General features: G+C 60.4%; 1 protein-coding gene across 1 annotated transcript in view; it reads left to right on the top strand.

Moving 5' to 3' along the window:
• PIEZO1 (piezo type mechanosensitive ion channel component 1 (Er blood group)) overlaps positions 1-18,292 on the top strand; it is a 107,195-nt gene that overhangs the window by 45,855 nt on the left and 43,048 nt on the right. The window contains 4 exon segments of the mRNA XM_065567334.1: positions 1,935-2,030; positions 10,806-10,928; positions 13,961-14,003; positions 14,601-14,763. Of these exon segments, the coding sequence (XP_065423406.1) occupies positions 1,935-2,030; positions 10,806-10,928; positions 13,961-14,003; positions 14,601-14,763 (425 nt within the window).

Raw genomic sequence — 18,292 nt, 5'->3', positions numbered from 1 at the left:
CTCCCTCACGCTCAGGCGGTAGCGAGTGGCTCATGACCCTGGGGACACCTGGGCGGCGGCGGGTTCTGCTGTGAGCCCACACGTGGGCTTTGCCTCAGCCGTATCCCGCAATCCTCAGCCCCAGGGGGCGAGGTTGGAATTGGCGCGGTGGTCTGGGGCCCAGTGTCTGAGCAGATGTGCCCAGCTGGGGAATGAGAGTGGGCCCCTTTGCTTGCAGAATGCGGCTCGGCCGCTGCTCCGTCCAAACCCTCTAGAGCCGGCACCGTCCGATGTGACACTCAGCCAGGGCCGGGAATGGGCCTGTCAACTGGGCTTGGCTGTGCCTAGAAAGGCAGGTCTGCGGGCAGCATTAACTGGCATTGGAATTGAGGTGCAGAGGCGGGTGAATCCTACAGAAAACACGAGCTCTGCTCCAGACTGTCTGGCCCGGGGCCGTAGCATCCACTACAAGGTTCTCCCCCAACTCGAGCGCGGGACGGGACGGCTCAAACCTTCTCCAGTGATCGGCCGGAGGGTGAGGCTGTCAGGGTAACTTCCATCACCCCCGAGGGGTGTGATCCCAACTCCCTCCTGCAGGACTCTCCCACCCAGGGGTTTTGCCCTACACGGGAAGCAGCGTCCCCCTCCCCGCTGATGATGATCCAGCTTCAGAGTGTCCCTTTTTGGCGCATGAGCGAACAGGAGGGTTCCCCAGCGTTCCAGCCCCGATTGGAGGCTGGGTCCCCCCAGGGGATGAGCAGGGAGCACGGAAATCATGGCAAGGCTGGGAATAGGGGTGTGTGTGAGGTGGGTTGCCGTAGAGATTCCGTGTTGTGGAGCAAACTAAATGGTGTCTAGACTTGGAAACCCAGGGGGGGCAGGGACTTAGAAGGGCAAAGCCACCCGCAGCCCCCACGCTGGAAGGGTGTCGCTGACTGGGGCGGTGCTGGAGCTCTCCGAAGGGGTGGCTGTGTGAGGCCCCTGCTGCTTCCCTCTTCCCCCGCCCCTTGAAATGCAGTGTCAGGTGCGCTGGGGGTTGGGCATGGTCTAGTGGCCAGACCACTGAGCTGGGACCCGGGAGCTCCTGGGGTCTACTCCCAGCCCTGACGCTGCTCTTCCTCTTGGGGAGACTTGGCCTTCGTTAAAATGTGTAAAACGCCGTGTAACGGCTGAATATCATATTAGCCCTGTGGCTGCCTGGGAGCTTCAGTCCCCCCCATGCTGCACAGCAGGGTGATGGTGCTGCTGGAACTCTGCCTCTAGCTCCAGACACACCGGCCTTAGTGCTGCAGCTAAGGGGAGAAGTTCTGGAACCAGTACAGGGGGTATGACACACAGCTGAACAGTTCTGAATCTGTCCAGTAGAGGGCAGTGGCGCACATTCCCTACCCAGGTCTTTGCTGGATGTTTTTTTGACAGGCTGCTTCTAGTCTACTTCAAAAACTTCCCATATTATGAATCTGCAGACCCGAAGGTTAGCAAATCCCATGCCATGAAACCTCATGCTGGTGGGTGTCAGGAATGCCCCTGCTTTCCAGGGAGCGTTTGGCGGTGAATTCCCCATTTTGGGGGCAGTGCTGGTACTCTTGTATGGAGTGGGCGAGCAGCCGGGGGTGGGTTGAGGTCAGAGCCTGTCTGCCTGTGGGCCCCCTCTTCCTGGGCAGGGGTAGTGGTGGCTGCCAGCTTGTCAGTGCCTTGATGCTGTGGGGGGCTGGGGAGGGTCCCCCAGGAGGAGGTGATCTGGGTTCGTGCTGGCCTGACGCCACAGCCTTCTGCTGTAATGGGGCCTCGGTTCCTGGGCCGAGTAATGAGGAGCTCTGCTTGGGGGGACACTTGTTCCACAAGTCACTCCCTGCCGCCTGGGGGACCCTGCAGCAGCGGGGGCCATAGGGTGTCCTGCCCTGCCCTGGGGCGGCTCAGATCTCTAACCCGCCTCCCTTTGTCTCTCTCCCCAGCTTGTGTGTTCCGGTTCAATGCCCTCTCGCTCGTGTACCTGCTGTACCTGCTGCTGCTCCCGTGGTTCTTGGGACCCACCGAACACACCATCAAAGGTAAGGAGGGGGCAGCCGCGGCTCCGCCCAGGCTCCGGGCGTGGCAGGTTTCCCTTTGCCGTGCGATCCCTGAAGGCTTGCCCTCTCCCCACCCCCCCGCCTGCTCTCCTCGCTCTGTCCTGGCTGATGGTGGCTGAGATTGGGGGATAGAGATGCCGGCTGCAGTCATGGGGAGACTGCCGTGCTTCCAAGAGGCATTGCTCTGGGAGCTCGCACTCTCTGGGCAGGGCTCCTGGCCTAGCGCCGGAGCGATTTCCTGTTCCGGATACAAGCCGTAAAATCCTTCCTGCCCAGGGCAGTCAGAGCACAGGCACCACCCTGCGGAGTGTCCCGGGTTTTAGCAGGAACAGTCCCGTCGCTCAGCGGCTGTGGTATTCTCCACCCCTGGAAAGCCAGGCAGGAGTTGGGGGAGACAGCGTTGGTCAGCGGTTAGAGCATGAGACTGAATATTAGCAGTCCTGGTTCTGCAGCCAGGGGCACACCCTGTCCCAGCGCTGGGCCTCAGCCTTCCGAGCTGTAGAATGGGCGAGGGAAACTCCCACTCTCTCTAATACTCTGTGAGAGGCACCCATGAAAAACATCCTCCGGGCCGTGTATTCTAGCAAGTCAGCCCACCTGGGACTGCTCCCTTGTCACTGGGCTGCACTCCAGACCCACTGAGAACTTCCTGGCAACAGCAGGCAGAGGACACAGGAACTCCTGCATCCAAAGCTCAGGGCTCTGCCTCTTGAGCTGAAGGAGAATCTCCCTTAGCTGCTAGCAGTATTGAGACTATGGCACACAGCTGAGCAGTTCTGATTCCATGCAATAGAGGACAGTAGCACATACATATGCTATTCATTATGACTGTATTCGTCTGTATCCATGTTGCCTCTCTAACTGGGAGTGGGCTAAAGGCCACAAGGCAACTCAGACATGGCTTGGAGATAATCTCCCTGTCTCCTGGACACAGCCCACGTTGCTAGCTTGCCTTTTGGGGCCTGACTGGATCAGACCCCAGGTCCATCTGGTCTGAAGTCCGGTCTCTGACAGCAGCACGCCCCAGAGGCTGCAGAGGGAGGTAGAAGAACTCGGCCATAGGCAGGTGTGGGATAATCTGCCCCCATGTTATGTCTCAGTTTGGTTTCTAATAGTTAGAGATTGGCTTAAGCCCTGAAGCAGGAGGCTTAATATCCCTGCCAGAATTTTCATCCTTTGTATAATGGATAGTCTAGTTCTCCATAGGAATGCCGATCCCTTTTGGAATCATGCTAAACTCTTGGCCTCTGTGACTTCCTGTGGCAGTGAGTTCCACAGTCTAGTTTTGCATGGGGTGAAGAAGTATTTATCTCTGTTGGTTTTGAATTTTCCATCTTTTAATTTCTTCGGGCCCCCTGCTCTCCCCATCCCATAACACAAGGACAAGAAGGTGTCGCTCCCCATTCATTACTGTATATGCTGCTCTCGGTGGAGGCTTGCACTTGGCGTGCAGTGGGACTGGGTCCTCACTGGACCGGGGGCTGGTTCTAAAGGAGACCTGGGCACAGACGCGTGTGACTCAGCAGTGACAGGGAAAGGAAATGGAGAAAGTGTGCATGAGTCTGTGGAGCTCTGAAATAATCTTGTGCTCGGGTTCGGTGCCCGGCCCTGCCGTGTAATGCCCCCACCCCCTTTTCTTGAGTTTTGCTTTGATTGCTGATACTAACCATGCTTGGGGCTAGCTGCTACTGCGGTTCAGCAGGCTGCAGTCTCACCTCTGAGCCACAAGGTTGTGGGTTCGAGTCCCACACGAGGCCTTGAGCCTCTTGCTGTGCTTCCGGGGAGGCTGATGTGATGCCAGAGGGGAGATGTTTAAGGACAACTTGTGTTCCAGTGGAAGTAAAAGATCCCAAGGTCCGTTGGGGACGATTGTGCTGGCCGTTCTGCCTCTTCCGCAGAGCCCTGATGCGGGTCTGCGTGTGAGTGCCGGACGATTGCCTGTGCACCAGCATCATCCCCACCCCACCCCGAAAAGCGACTGGGACCCCTGGGGCGGGAAAGGCTCCAGAGATGGTTTGGATGCAAAATCCTTCCTGTTTCCCCTCTCACTGTAGTGCCTGCCCTGAGCCTCCTGGCTCGTACGCCGCGGGCCGACTCCTGCGTGGAGGCCAGACTGTGGCTTTAAACCACGGCCCAAGCTGGAGGAGGCAGCAGAAGGCATGTGATGGATCAGCCAGGACCCCTCCTTTACGAAGGGTGCCGCGAGCGCTCGCGGCCTGGGGGCTCTGCTCCCCACGCTGGCCCCGTGTGTCACTGCTGGCTAGCTCGAACAGCTCCTGATTGACATTTCAGGGGCGATGGCCCGTGGCTAGATCAGCTTTCAGGGGCGATGGCGGGCAGCCAGATGGCTTGGGGTTTGCAGAGCCAGGGGATCGTGAGAGAATCCGCTGCCGTTTTAGCACTGCGTAGATGGGGTATCCCAGAGTCGCCAGGCAATAATCCCTCTCCCTGTGGCTGCTGAGAGCGCACCTGGCATGTGGCGTCCAGCTCCAGGACCCTCCGTGCCAGAGAAATGTCAATAAATTGGAGCAGCTCAGAGAAGAGCCACAACTGGGGAGTCCAGGGTAAAAAGTCCATCCGTACGCGTCCTTCGGCTGCTCGGGGAGGGTCCGGTACGGATCCCAGAGGAGAGGAATTGGAATCGAGCTGGGAGCAATGGGATGATATGTCATCAGAGGAACAGAGAGCCTGGCTCTCCGGGACAGGACTGTGGAGTAGTGCCCAAGGGAAGAGTGGCTTATAAATAGAGGGTTAAATCACTGCAGGCTGCCCGCCAGGAAGAGCCCTGCCTTAGCCCCACGGCTCTTTGTCCCATCTCTAATCTCCGGGACCACAGCACCACTGGCTGCTGCCCCGGAGAACGGGGGGCGTCAGCGTGTCTGTGAGGAGTCCTGGCTCTTCGAGCTGGCAAATTGCTGGAGAGGGGCGACGCGCTCACGCAGCTCTCAGGGCTTAACTGGCCCCACACGTCTGCACACGGCGCCTTGTTCTCCACCTGCCGGGAGCAGGATTAGAGAAGAGGGCCTGACCCCAGTCTGCACTCCTGCCCGCACTGGCCTGCACCGCCAGGGAATTATGGATCCTTCTTTCTCTAGTGTCAGGCCTGGCCTGCCCTCACTGTCCTGCACCCCTTCCGTGGTCCTGCTCGGAGCCGCGACCCCAGCCGAACGGCTGTCCTGATCTGCCTGTGCCAAGAGCCCCCCTGAGATGTGCCACAGTGCAGCATTGGCACCAGGATCTGCCAAAGACCAGTTAGCCTCTTGGCCAGTGGCTCTGGGTGGGTGTGGGAGCTTTGTCTGCTCGGACAGGAGGGGTGCCGAGGAAGACTGGACTCAGATGTTTGACATGCAGAGGAGAGGAGGGGCAGTCGAGACCCAGACTCCAGGAGCCCTGGGGGATGGGGCGACGGGAGTGTGGTGCCCCCTGGGGCGGGGGCTGGACCGCCATGCCCACGTGAGGGTGGGACCCCAGCTCCTGGCTGAGCAGGGTGGGTAGCTCGTAGGCTGAGAGTCCTGGGTTTCTCGGTCCGTGGGGGTTATTTTTAGGGCAAGGGGGGCGTGAACTGTTCTAAAGTGGGCACCTTCTCTCCTTCCTCTGTGGTTTCCCCCAGGCCGGGCAGCTTGGGGATTCTAGTCTCCTAGCGGTTCCCGGGCGGTAGTGCCGCTGTTAATTATAGCCTGGCCTTGCTATGAATAGGCCTCTTGCTATGAAATGGCCGGTTCCAAACACCAGGCTTATTAACCAGAAACCTCAGAGCCGAGCTGCGTCCATCCAACAGGGAGCCAGTCCCCCCCCTCGCCGTGCTCGCTGCTGGAGCAGAGGGGCGTGCGGGGGGGTGGGGGGGGGAGAGCCTGGTTGCCCAGCAGGAGCCACCTGAGGGGCGGGAGGCAGCCATAGATCAGCTGTTCAGCATCTCCTGGGTGTCGGCCAAGGCTGGGCTGGTGGGAGCTGCTGGGGGCCTCCAGTGCAGGGAGACCCACCACAGGTGGGCAGGCAGTGCCTCCCGCAGGGGGAGAGGTTGGCAGTGCCATGGCTTTGGGGCGATGCAGCGGGCAGGGCTTTGGGGTGTGGCGAGCGGGACGCCCCTCCTCCGAGTGCTCGTGCGGCTGGCACCGGGGCCGCCCTGCTGCCGGAGCCCTTCCGGATCAGGCCCCAGGCCTGCCCGCCCCCTGCAACAATTAAAAGATCCATAATCCGAACTGGCCTCCCTCGTGTGCCACCACTAAAAGCTTCTGCCCTTGAATATTTCATGGGCTTTTGTGCCATCTGAACCCGGCTCTCTCCAGCGAGCCGCAGAACAGACTTACAGGAAAGGATCATCGTCACTGAGCGAGACTTTGGACGGGCCAGTTCTCCCTCCCCTCCCGGGATCTCTCTCTTTCCAGCCGGGAGAGGAAAATGTGAGCCCCCCCCAGTCTGGCATCCTTGGATTTATGAGGCGTGTGTGAGTGCAGGGGGCTTAGCAGCATCTGGTGGAAGATTTGACTAGGGTTATTATCGGGGGTGGGGGGGTTGAAGTTATTGGCTCACCTTGTGGTTTGCGATTGGAAAATTCCAGGCTGGCTTGAGCCAGGGCCGCAGCCTGTGGTGAACGGGGGTGGGGAGAGGAGCCGTCCCTGGCAGGCCCGGGGAGCCCAGCTGGGTTTCATTTCTGCAGGCCCCCAGGCAGGGGATCCTTGGGCAGCTCCCCTTTGTCAGGGCAGGCTAGGCCCAGGGGTTTCCTTTAAGCAAGAGGGGCGGTCCCTGAGACTGCCAATCAGGGGGGCAATTGGAGTGGTTTCACCCCAGGGATTCGCCCCCCACAGGGACCCACCAGCTTGTTTCCCATGGGACCCCAGCCACTGGGTGATGACTGCCGCGCCCGGCAGGATTGGCACTGGCTCTGCAGAGCTGTAAGGGTCCATATCCCGCTGCCTGTCACCTTCGCCAGCGGCTCTCCCGGAACGCACACCTGCAGTTTGGGGGCGTTTTCGCCTTCTTTGGGTCCTGGCTCTAACCCACACCCCATGTCTGACCCCGTGCCTCAGTTTCCCCATCTGTACCAGGGGGTGACAGCCCTTCCCAGCAGGCCCAGGCATGCTGAGAAGTTTAACTCATGAATGTCCATTGAGCCCTGTGAGATCCTTATGTCAAAGCAGCGAGGCAGAGGGAGGGAGGGGATTTTTACCTAAACCTTCCTGCCCTTGATGCCCAGCCTGCTGTATGGAATCAAAGGGGCTGCCCCACATGGGACAGCGTGGGCGGGGCGATGTCCTCATCCACTTCCAAACGTCCCTTTGTGCTGAGAGCAGAGAGGAAAAACCCAGCACTGGGGACTGAGCCCAACATCTAATCTCCAGCCTCTCCCCCTGCCCCAGCACACACAACCCCCAGCGTACAGCCCGGGCATGGACTGCTGGAGTTTTGCTTTATTTTAGTGATTGGGTGTCTAATTTATCTGTGTGGGACCATGATGGCGTGTGCAAATTGGGAAATCTCCCTCCACACACATCTCAGCTGGCCTGGTTTGTGCACATCACTGTGGGCACGGTGCACAGCTATAGAAGTGCAATTGCACGTGCATTTTAAAATTGGACACACACACACACACACACACTGAGAGCTGGCCCCTCTTAGCTCCCTCTCCCACCCTCCGACTGAAGCTGGGATGTGCTCCGCAAGGCGGTGGCTGGCAGGAAGGGGAGAATGTCCCCCCTGCGCCCTGTTGTATGCAGGCTGTTCGGGGCGCCCGGCTCATGCTGCTGGTCTGAAGTATTTGCAGGTCCCCTCTTCGAGGGAAGTCGCAGCTGCAGCATGGCTGGGAGAAGACCAGGCAGCCCCCGCTGGCATTGCATTGTGACATGGCCTCCTACAGGAGAGACCCTCTGAAGGGGTGGCCCCAGCACAAGTGTCTGAGTTCCCCCAGGGGAGCCCGAGGTTCCTGTGGGAGGTGGGGGGGTTCTCCCTCAAGCCATCCTCTCTGCAGGCTGGATCCTGCTACGTGCAGCAGGGAACAACACCCCCTTGCCATGAAGCACATGGCTAAGCTTTGCTGGACTGGGCCGGAGCGCTCCGCCCCAGGCAGGATCGAGCCCTCACGGCTGGTGCTCTGTATGAAGTGGCTGTGAGCCACTGGCTAAGGCTCTGATTGAGAATTACACAATCTCGGTCTGGCTGTCGAATGCCCGAAGCTCATGGGGCCTCGGGGTTTGGCTTGGGCCCGTCTCTAAGCTGGAGTAGAACCAAAGGAGGTCCAGTTTCATCTCAGACGTAAGCTGATCACTTCGCACAGCCTCCATTGCCCTGGCTGGCAGGGCTGCCGTGCCCCGCACAGGGGTCCGCCCCCATCCCAGCCTGCCCGAGGGCTGGGGCTCTTGAGCGGTGTGGGGGGCAGGAGGTGTTTCTCTGAGCTGTTTGCTTTGTGAGACTGTGTCTGACTCCTCCAGCATTGCAGCTGGACAGGGCTGGCTGCGTGTGTGCAAACAGGACCGAGCCTTACATAGGCGGAGCTGTGCTGGTGGACAAAGGCTGTGAAAGAGTAAAGTCCTTCCTGGGCCGATGAAGTGGGTGTGGGAACTGTCAGCTGTGTGTGTGTGTGTGTGTGTGTGTGTGTGTGTGTGTGTGTGTGAGAGAGAGAGAGAGAGAGAGAGACTCGGCCTGTCACATGGTGTCCCATCAGTTAATGTAGGAGGAAGGGGAGGAAGCGGGGATCTGCATGACACCCCCCGAGATCCGGGGTTCATTCCCCTCTGGGTTTCCCATGGCAGGGGATCCCACCCCCCTCTCGTGTGGATTCAGCCACTTGTAGTGATGGGGGTTGGTGTTGAGACCCTCACAGCTCCAGGTGTGCCCAGTTAGGCCTCCGGCCTTCCCTTGTCTATGGGCAGGGCGTGTCCCACTCCCTCCTGACCAGGGGTTAGGCTGCCCGGCTCCTGCCATGCACTGTGCTGCCCCCAGCAAGCCCGTCTGCCTAGCAGCCAGCCTCTGCGCTTTGCTTTCTGTAGTGCCGGCGTTACCCCCCAGCTCTTTCTAAGCTTGGTAACCGTCAAGGTTCCCGTGCGCAGGCCAGAGGTCACCCGTGAGCCTTCCGGAGCCCCAGCAGGCCCAAGTCTTTCCAGCCCTTCCCCCTGGGTTGGGGCCTCCGTGGACAGAAGGCCGAGTCTATTCGCCAGCCCAGAAGGAAGGGCCTGAGCCAGGCCATGCTCATCCTTTTACACCAAAAGCCCTTTCTTTGTCTCTGAGTCTCTGGAAAACCCAGCCTGACCCGGTCTATGAAACCTCGCTGGGGGGTTCCTCTCCAGGGCTGGCTAGTGTCAGTGACTCACTTTAATCACCACCCCCTGTTCTGAGTCCCTGGAGGGGCTGTGGTCCCCTCCCCGGGGCAGAGCACGGCCCTACAGGAGTCTTTCAGAGATTTGATTCGGTGGCCCCAAAGATACTGCCTGGGGGTGCAATCTCAGTGTGCACCGGGCAGACTCCGCTGGGGTTAACGGGCACATGAGGGCATGATCTCTGCCCACCAAAGGCCTTCAGATGCCAGCATCTAACCCCCAACTCCTGGGGGAGGCCTGGGTGCTGGTGCCACTCTCGACATGGTCTGGGCTACCCTGCGCCAAGGCAGAGGGGCTGGCTGACTCTGTGACAGCCCCACACACATCTTCCCGCGGCCTGGCAGACTGCGCCAGTCATTCCCTATCCTGCTAGCGAGGCGAAGGGTTAGTTCTCCCACATCTGCCTTGCGTGGGAATCTGTGCTCCCGTGGGAATCCCTCTTGGAAGGGGCCTTTTGTTTCCCACCTTCTCCTTCAGCGGGTCTGTGTTTAAATGGGCCCCCCGGGGCCTTCCTGATTCTGGGCTCAGAGTGTGACTTTGCTAGAGTTGCCTTGAAGGAATCCATTGCCAATCACTCGAGGCAGCTAGCACCTTTGCAGGGCTGGTGTGGACGCTCTTCCGCCTGTTTGTTTCCAGGTACAAGTGCTTGGAATTTACCCTGGGCTGATCCCTACAGGAAGTCATAAGCCCTCCCCATAGCACGCAGGGTACCACGTTCCTGGGCCAAGCAACCTTGGAAGGTTTGGAGGCTCAGCCAGAAATGTTCAGAGGCTGCTTCTCCCAAGCCCTTGGGTGGGAGGACAGACGCAGGGACCCAGCTTGGAGAGGACAGGGTGGGGAGTGTGCTCTGACTGTGCCCCCTGGTGGTCAGTTGGAGGAGCGCCATGTGGGTGGGATTTGAGACCCCAGACTAGGGGCTCTTGTACAGAAGCTTGGTGTGCTTTGCTCCCAGTCTGTGATGCTGTGAAGGGAACGTGTGTTGGGGAGCAGTGCACCAGCCACAGCGGGGGCTGGCCAGGATGCTGGCGTCCGAGCACCCCGCTGGAATGCGGGAATAACTTAGCCACCTCCGGCACAGTGCAAACACAGCTAGAGCGTGGTGTGCGCTGACACCCTCCAACGGCTGAGCCGGGGGCAGGCCTGCGTTTGCACAGCAGTGGGTCAAGTCCCCTGTACGCAGCTGGCGGAGCGTTTGTGGGAGACGCAGTCATTCTCTGGCACTGGAAACATCACCCACATTGCGGGGTGTAGTGGTTAGAGCAGGGGGGACTGGCGTTCTGATCCCAACTCTGCCACTGTCTTGGTGCAGAGCCTTGGGCAAGTCACCCAGCTTCTCTCTTGCCCCCTCTGTAAAACAAAGATGCTGGCCACAGCGTAAAAAGCCCTCAGCTGGGAGGGGAGCAAGGAGGATGATTTAATAAATGGGGGCGTTATTTTTGTCTTCTAGGGCACACAGGCCGTCTCCTCCAAGCTCTCCTGGGAACCAGCATCCTCTTCCTCACTGCCCACTTGGTCTTCCAGATATGCCTGTACACTGTGCCGGATCTGGGCCAGCTGCTGGGACAGAACTGTGAGTACTGAGCCCTTTCCTCCCCAGTCTGGGGGCAAATGTAAATATTTGTTGCATCTCAGTGGTAGCTCCTGGATTGATTCCGTTTCGCCCCATGTTTATCCCATGTCCCCTGCTCTTCTCTACCTGCCTTGCCAGATGTCCCCGGGCTCCGTCCTGCTGCCCAGCGCGAGCTTTCCCGAAGTGCTGGCACTTTGCTTTCAGAGGTTACTTACATGCACTTGTCGAACCACATCCCCGGCTGGGCGCAGGCTGGCCGAGAGGGGAGCGGGGCAGGCAGGCGTGTGCCTCTGCCCTCCAGCCCCTGCAGTTCTGTCCGCACTGGATTCTCTCTTGGCCTGTGGACACGGAGTCTGTTTGGTCTCCGGGGACAAAGGGGGTCTGGCAAGTGCCTTTCCTCGTCTCCGAGCGGAATTGGAGGCAGTAGGAAATTGTTTCCCTTATGGAAAGCCAGGCTTGGCTTCCGCCACTTGCTCTGCAGCCTCTCCCCCCTCCCCCGGTCAGGGCTGTGTACAGTACACACCAGTGAACCACTCCCCGGCAAGCCAGGAAAGCCAGTGGGAGAAACGTCCCCCTACTCCCAAACTTCCTCCTTTCCCAGCAAGGTGCTCCCTGCAGCCAGTGCCCCCGTCTTGCTCCCTCTGGGCCCTCCTTCCACAGACCCTACAGAGCTTCCTCCCCAGAGCAGCAGGGGGCAGAGGAAGGGGAGAGGGAGTGATGGGAGAGGGGGGTGTGCAGCCACAGCTGTCCCCAGAAACCACCTTCTCCTGTGTCTCATTTGGAATCCACCGGGAATATAGGTGTCGGCTGGGCGTCACCGGACAGTGCTTGGCCAATCCGATTGCTTGGCTCCCTGAACTGTCAAGGTGAAGGAGATGTACCTGCCCCCTGGCCTGTTCTGTTCCAGCCCTGAGTTGGGGTGGAGGGGGCTTGGGTCAGCTGAGCTGGGACTGTCTAGTGCCCCATTTGGGGGGAGGGATAGCTCAGTGGTTTGAGCATTGGCCTGCTAAACCCAGGGTTGTGAGTTCAATCCTTGAGGGGGTTACTTAGGGATCTGGGACAAAATCAGTACTTGGTCCTGCTAGTGAAGGCAGGGGGCTGGACTCGATGACCTTCCGGGGTCCCTTCCGGCTCTATGAGATAGGTATATCTCCATATATTTTTATTTTTGTTTTGGTCTGGCCCAGCCAGCAGATGGTTCCTGTGCTCCCGGCTCATCCTGTTGTATTTGTTTAGATGGATAGTATGAGCCCACGGTGTCCTACATCAAACCGTGTCAAACAAGGGGAGGGGTCGGTGTACGTGTACAGAGACCTCAGCCTGCTCCGCCCCATTAAACAGCCATCTGACCTTTCGTGAAGGATACAGCAAAGCGGGAGAGACCGTTCGAGCCTTGGGAATGTGACGTCAGAACTAAGGGTTTCACGTTCGCCACTTCCCTGACCCTTGAGCTGGCGAGTGTTTTTAGAAGGAGAAAGCCCCTGGTGTGCCAGTCCCCGGGGGGCACTCTTAGAGGTCCTGCTGGGCCAGGGAGAAGTTTGCTGAGATGCGCTGGAAAGTCACTGTTGCTGCTCTCGTGGGAGGCTGGCCCGTTAGATGGCCAGACAGTCAGAGGGACGCTGGGATGGATGGCACGTACGCGCCGGGCTGCGCCGCCCAGGGCTGCGGGTAGGAGGCGCTGTGGAGACGGGGGGATGCGGCTGTGGCACTTGATCTCCCCTCGGCCCCTGCCCTGGAGCAGCTCCCCACACCCGCTGACCCTTCAGACGAGCTCGCTAAGCAGCTGCAGAGCGGGTGGCGTCGGAGCTCTCGGCAGCCCCGCTGGCCCTGTTGGCGTTTGCTCCTGTTCTTGGCACCCGGCCCTTCTCACTCTTACGGGTTTGATAGGGAGAAGGGCTTTGCTGGCGGCGTCCTCCCGAGCAGTACCACATCCCCACGTGCTGTGTACATGGCTGGAGCCAGCAGCAGCCTGGGGCCAGGGTTGTGGGGGGCTCTTTGCTATTCAAGGGGATCAATCTGGGCCCCCCCAGTATCATCAGACATGTCAGGGGTCCCAGCCAGCCGGGCTCTGCTCCCAGCCAGGGCGCTCTGGAAGGAAGGATGCACTCCGCAGTGCCCGGCACGGCGATAGGGATACAGATTCCCGGCACGACGGGGGCACATTGGGAATGCGTGAGGCAGGAGTCAAAGGTCCCCGTTAATCCTTGATGGGTCAAATATGGCTGGGACCCCATGTCCCCTATGGGGGATCCAGCTGCAGGGCTAAGAGTGAGATGGCATCGCTCCGGTCCTGACCCACTTGGGGTTACGGCAGCCCCCCCAGAGCAGGGCTGGAGCAGGGCTGGAGCCGGTGTCCGGCTCCAATTCCAACCTTGCTCATTGCACTTTGCTTCCTAAATTCCCCTGCGGTTTCAGCTAGATTGAAGATTCTTCTTATTCTCTCCTCAACGGACACCGAGAAGCTGTTAGACGGCCGCCCCGTTCCACCGCGGAGGTGGTCGCATTTCAGCGGTGGGCAAAGCGGTCCCTGCCTGGCTAGTCTGTAAAGAGCTTTCAGCTCCTTGGAAGATGCTGTATAAATGTGAGATCTAGAGAGCTGAGCCTGGCGTTTCTATGGGCGAAGCGGAGTGTATAGCATTGGCTCTGACCGTAATTGGGTGCGCAAACAGCAGGGGGCAGAAATAACCGTCTGACTGGTCCCTCCCACGTGCCCTTGCAGTAGCTTTGCACAGATTTGTGCATGCCGTTTTGCACACTTGGGTCTGGTGATCCAGGCCTGCACTAGCCACACTGTTATTTGAGGTGAAACATTCTAGTTTTGAGCCATTTGGCCAGTGAGGGTCAAGCTGGTGAGTTACCGCAGGCTGCCACCTGCTATGTATCAGGCTCCGCTGGCCGTGTGCCTTCTGTCATCCGCTCCCCTGCTCAGACGCTGTCCATCTGCTGCTGCCGGGCTCAGCAATGTCTTGGCATCTGTGCCAGTTCCCAGTGGGTTTGCCAGACTAACTCCCTCTTTGTTTGCTTCCCCACAGGCAGCAGGTGGGAAACGCTCGCCCGTCACATTGGGGTCACCAGGTAAGGGGCAGATCTCTGCGTCGTGGCACTTGGGCGGTGGTGGATTTCTCGGACGTGGCCCCACGCACGCTCCTCTGGGGCCACGTCTGAGAAATCCACCACCGCTGTGATTGGGCATTGGCTGGGTGGTCACTGGGGCCATCGGGTGTCCTGCTCCAGCCCTTGAACTGATGGCCGGGGGGAGGCTCAGAAGGCAGGTCCTCACAATTGGGCCTTACGCTTTCCTCGGAAGCACCGTGTGGTGCCACAGGCCAGGGCCGGGGACCGCCTGTGTGCTCCCGCGTGCCGCTGCAGTGACTCGAGGCATTGGCTGCAGCGCTGGCAGAGGGCGCAGGCTCCGGTTAGAGCTGTCTCCTTGTCCCAGCTTCCAGCCCAGCCTGGCGGAGGGAGAGCCAGAGGGAGCTGTGGGGTGGCCAGCAGCAGCACGTGGCAGGGCATGTTGCTCCCTGATGTTCTGTTCCCACATCCGTGGCTGAGCCATGTGGGTCCCCCCCAGCCACTCCCACTGGCCTCTGCCCGTGGGTCTCACACAGCGCGAGGGACTGGCCTGTCGGTAGGTGAGTGTTTAACTCTCCCTCCTGGCTCATTCCCTCGCAGGCTGGACCTAAACGACATCCCCAACTCTGTGCGCCTGGTGGCTCCCGACCTGGGGATCCTGCTGGTCTCTGCCGTCTGTCTGGGCCTGGGCCGCCGCCTCGTGCCCAAGGGCAGCGCAGCGGCGCGTGTCCGGAGGCTGGAGTCGCTCGAGCCCCTCGAACAGGTGAGATGCTGCAACTCCACGAGCTGAGATGGCTGGTCTCTGACAGACGGGTGCCAGCCCCAGGCAGGGTCCCTGCTGGGAAGCTGGTGAACCGCTCCAGCCATGGGTTAGAGCCATCAGGCTTTTCCACCCCGGGTTTCTGCCAGCCCCTCCCGTGGGCAGGATACTTCTCCAGGGCCTTGTCCAGACTGGCTGGCTGTGTCTCAGGCGATGGAGTTTCTTCCAGACCAGACACACACACGGACAGCCCCCCCGACGTCAGGGAGCTGTCCTGAGCAGGGCGTGGACTCAGGAATGACACCCCCCCCCCCCCGACCCCCATTAGAGTCTGGACTTCAACAGAACCATTCAATGGCCACTGGGATCCTCCAGCCATGGCCTTGACTTGTGTCTGCAGCTTCGCTCTGTGCGGTGGGGGAAGGGCTCCCAGCACGGGCCAGGCCAGACCTGCCCCAGGATGATGAGTGTTGGGTCCCCAGCTGGTGTATTTCCTTTCCTTGCCAGCCACGGCCCTGCACCTTCCAGAGCCCCAGCCTAGCTAACAGGCTGCATTCACTTGGAGACGGGATTGTCCTTCCTGTGCGGAGCAGTTCTGCCCTGTTAAACAGGGGCACCGGCCACCGCCAGAGGTGGCTGCCTGGCACCAGGGCTTGGCTACACTTGAAACGCTGAAACGGCCCAGCTGCAGTGCTGTGGGGATCCCCCTCCCCGAGAGGCGGTAGCCAGGGGGACGGAAGATTTCTTCCATCGACCTAGCACTGCCTACGCCAGGGGTTAGGTCGGCTTGACGACGCTGCTGTGGGGGTGAATTTTTCACACACCCCCCAGCGACGGGGCAACTTCCCTGTTTAGTGTCGGGGGAAAGGGATCCTTGTGCATGCGTGAGGCTTGCTTCTGCCACAGCTGCGTACATGAGCTCAGAGGGCCTGGCACGTGCAGTGCAGAGCCCGGAGAGCCCTTGGGACGGAAGGTGTTAGAGAGCTGGAAAAAGCTGTATTTATGGTACCGTCCCGGCCCTTTAAAATCCCCCTCGTCCAGGGTGAATCCCATTGGCTGACACTGAGCTCCTGGGAAAGAGACCCCGAGGAGGAGTTGAAGGGGCTCGGTCTGTCTGCAGCCAGCCCACCGCTGAGCACAGGAGCTGCCCCCCTGGGCATTATTCAGCTTTGCAGATTGCTGCCGCTGGAGCCAGCTGCGAGCCTGGGAAGCTTGGCCTGGCCGAGGAAGCCCCAGAGACCACTTGTGGAACAGATGTGCTAATGGGATTAGCCAGGACCAGCGAACCTGCGCCCCTGGGAACCGCAGTCTGGCAGCGCTGCCTCCTGGGGGAGTCATTCACTCCCTCGCAGCTCATTACGGTGCAGATCCTTCAGCGTCACGCTGCGCCGAGCTCTGCCCCAGCCCCCAGAGCCAGCGGCGAGAGATTGGCCTGTTCCCGCTTGCACCAGATGCCCGCTGCGCGGCCGGCCTTGCGTTCGTTGGCCTTGCAAACCCTCTCCGAATGAAGGGCTCGTCAGCTCTGGGGCCTGGGAGGGACCCATCCCTGGGACGGGGGGCACGTGGTGTACTCAGCCCAGGCTGCCCTGGATCTCCGCTGCTGACTGACCCATTGACCCCTTCCCCTCGGTGCCCCCCCGTGGCTAGGGCTGGTCGCTAACCGCTGGTGCTGTTGGATGCCGTGGCCTGGGGAAGAACCAGAGGGGAGGCAGCCCAGTCCCGGGAACGGGGTCTGGGGCTGTGGGGCCAGAGAGCAGGATTCTATTTCTAGCTCCACCGCTGCCTCTGTCATCTGACCTAGGGCAAGTTGTGGTCCGTTCCTGTGCCTCAGTTTCCCTCTCTGGAAGAGGAGGCTCAGGCACCCCTTGTTCCCAATGGATTTGGGAGGGAATCTCCTCCCCCCCTCCCCCCACACCGGGCACACTTCTGGGAATGGGACATGAGCTGGGGTTAAAGCAGAGGACTAGAAACTGGGCAGCTCTTCCATTCCCAGCTCTGGCATTGCTGTACTGCAATGAGCCAGGCCCTCCCCTGCCCCGTGCCTCAGTTTCCCCATTGGTTTGTAAAGTGCCTCAGGCAGATGGACGGCTCTAGAAGGGCAGAGGGTTCCGATTCCCTTGGCCTGACTGAGCGGGGTCAGCTGGGCCCTTCCCCCCCCAACTGACGCCCTGCGACTGCAGGGGGAGGGAGCCCCCAGACCTGGGTGGGGCTCGGTTCCTCCCATCAGCTGCACTCCCAGCTCAGTGCAGCTGCCTTTTGTCCTGCCTGCAAATGGCCCAAGGGCCCGTCTGCGCATCGGGACGGGCAGGCTCCTCTCGGTCGGTTCGTTGGCGGCCTTTTGTAGCAAACCACATCAAGGGCCCAAGGGAGGGGCCAGCCCCAGCTGACTTGCCCTTCTCGGGCACCACAAAGACTCTCCTGAGGGAGGAGACCAGCACCCCAGGCTGATCCTGGCACAGCCGTCCACAAGCTGCTCCAAGCGTGACTCACCCAAGCCCCCTCCGCATGGCCCTGAGCATGAGGGGCCACAAGGCAGGTGGGGGAGAACCCCACAGAGAGTGTGGGGCACAAGGCCAGGCCCCCCACCCATCCTGGTACTCCCTGGCCTGTGTCCTGTGAGCCTGGTTCATGGATCGAAAGCAGCCGGCTGCTTCTGCCACGGGCACAGGGTGCCCTGGTGTGATGGCAGAGAATCCGAACTGTTGTGGGGGCGAATGGAAGGGTGAGGCCAGTCGGTCCCATCCCAGACAGATGCTTCCCTCCAATAGCCCCGGCGGAGCCTTTGTTAGCCCGTCAGACAGCTCCCGTGTAACAGCAGGGCCCACGGCCACCAGCTGCAGGAGTGAGTCTGTGTCGAGCCGAGGCCGCTGGGGAGAGATCATGCGAAGTGAGGGGTCGTAGCCTCCTGCAGTGCTGGTCTGATCCAACCCGTCCTGGTCTTAGAGAGGGAGGCCAGCCCTTCCTGCTGGGCCCTGCCGCCAGCCCCCGATCCCTGAGTTAGCACCCAGCCTTGGGCTGCAAGGCCAGGCCATTGCCAGCTCCAGACTCCCGGCGTCTTGGAAACCTTGTTTCTGGAGCTCCCTCTGCCGATGGAGCCAGCCCAGCGCGCCTGGCGCAGTGCCGCATTCACACTGCCCAAACTGCCCCAGGCAGATCCAAGCACCAGCACGACCACAGTGCCGATAAACCGCCGGCCTCGAGCGAAACGCAATCTCCGCAGCGGGGAGAGCCAGCCAAGCGGTTTCCTCCCAGCACTCACTCCACACTTCCTCTGCTCCACAAAGGACGTTTCAGGGAGTCTGTCCAGATAACCGGAGTCTTAGCGCTCCCAGTGCAGACTGGGTTCGGTTCTACTCCAAAACCACACGGACGCCTTGGCCTCCTGCTTCTGCGCATCCTCCCAAGACCCAGAGCCCGCAGAGTTCTGTCCAGCCTGTCACACAGCCCGAGCATGGAGCAGGCAGGACATGCGGGGTGGGTGCTCCAGGGCTTCTCTAGCCCCTGCTGATTTGGGAACAGTTTGGACGTTGGA

This window comes from Chrysemys picta, chromosome 14, assembly GCF_011386835.1.
Source record: "Chrysemys picta bellii isolate R12L10 chromosome 14, ASM1138683v2, whole genome shotgun sequence".
Taxonomy (NCBI): Eukaryota; Metazoa; Chordata; order Testudines; family Emydidae; genus Chrysemys; species Chrysemys picta.
The sequence above is the reverse complement of the archived record's forward strand: the minus strand, read 5'-3'. Positions and strand labels throughout refer to the sequence as shown.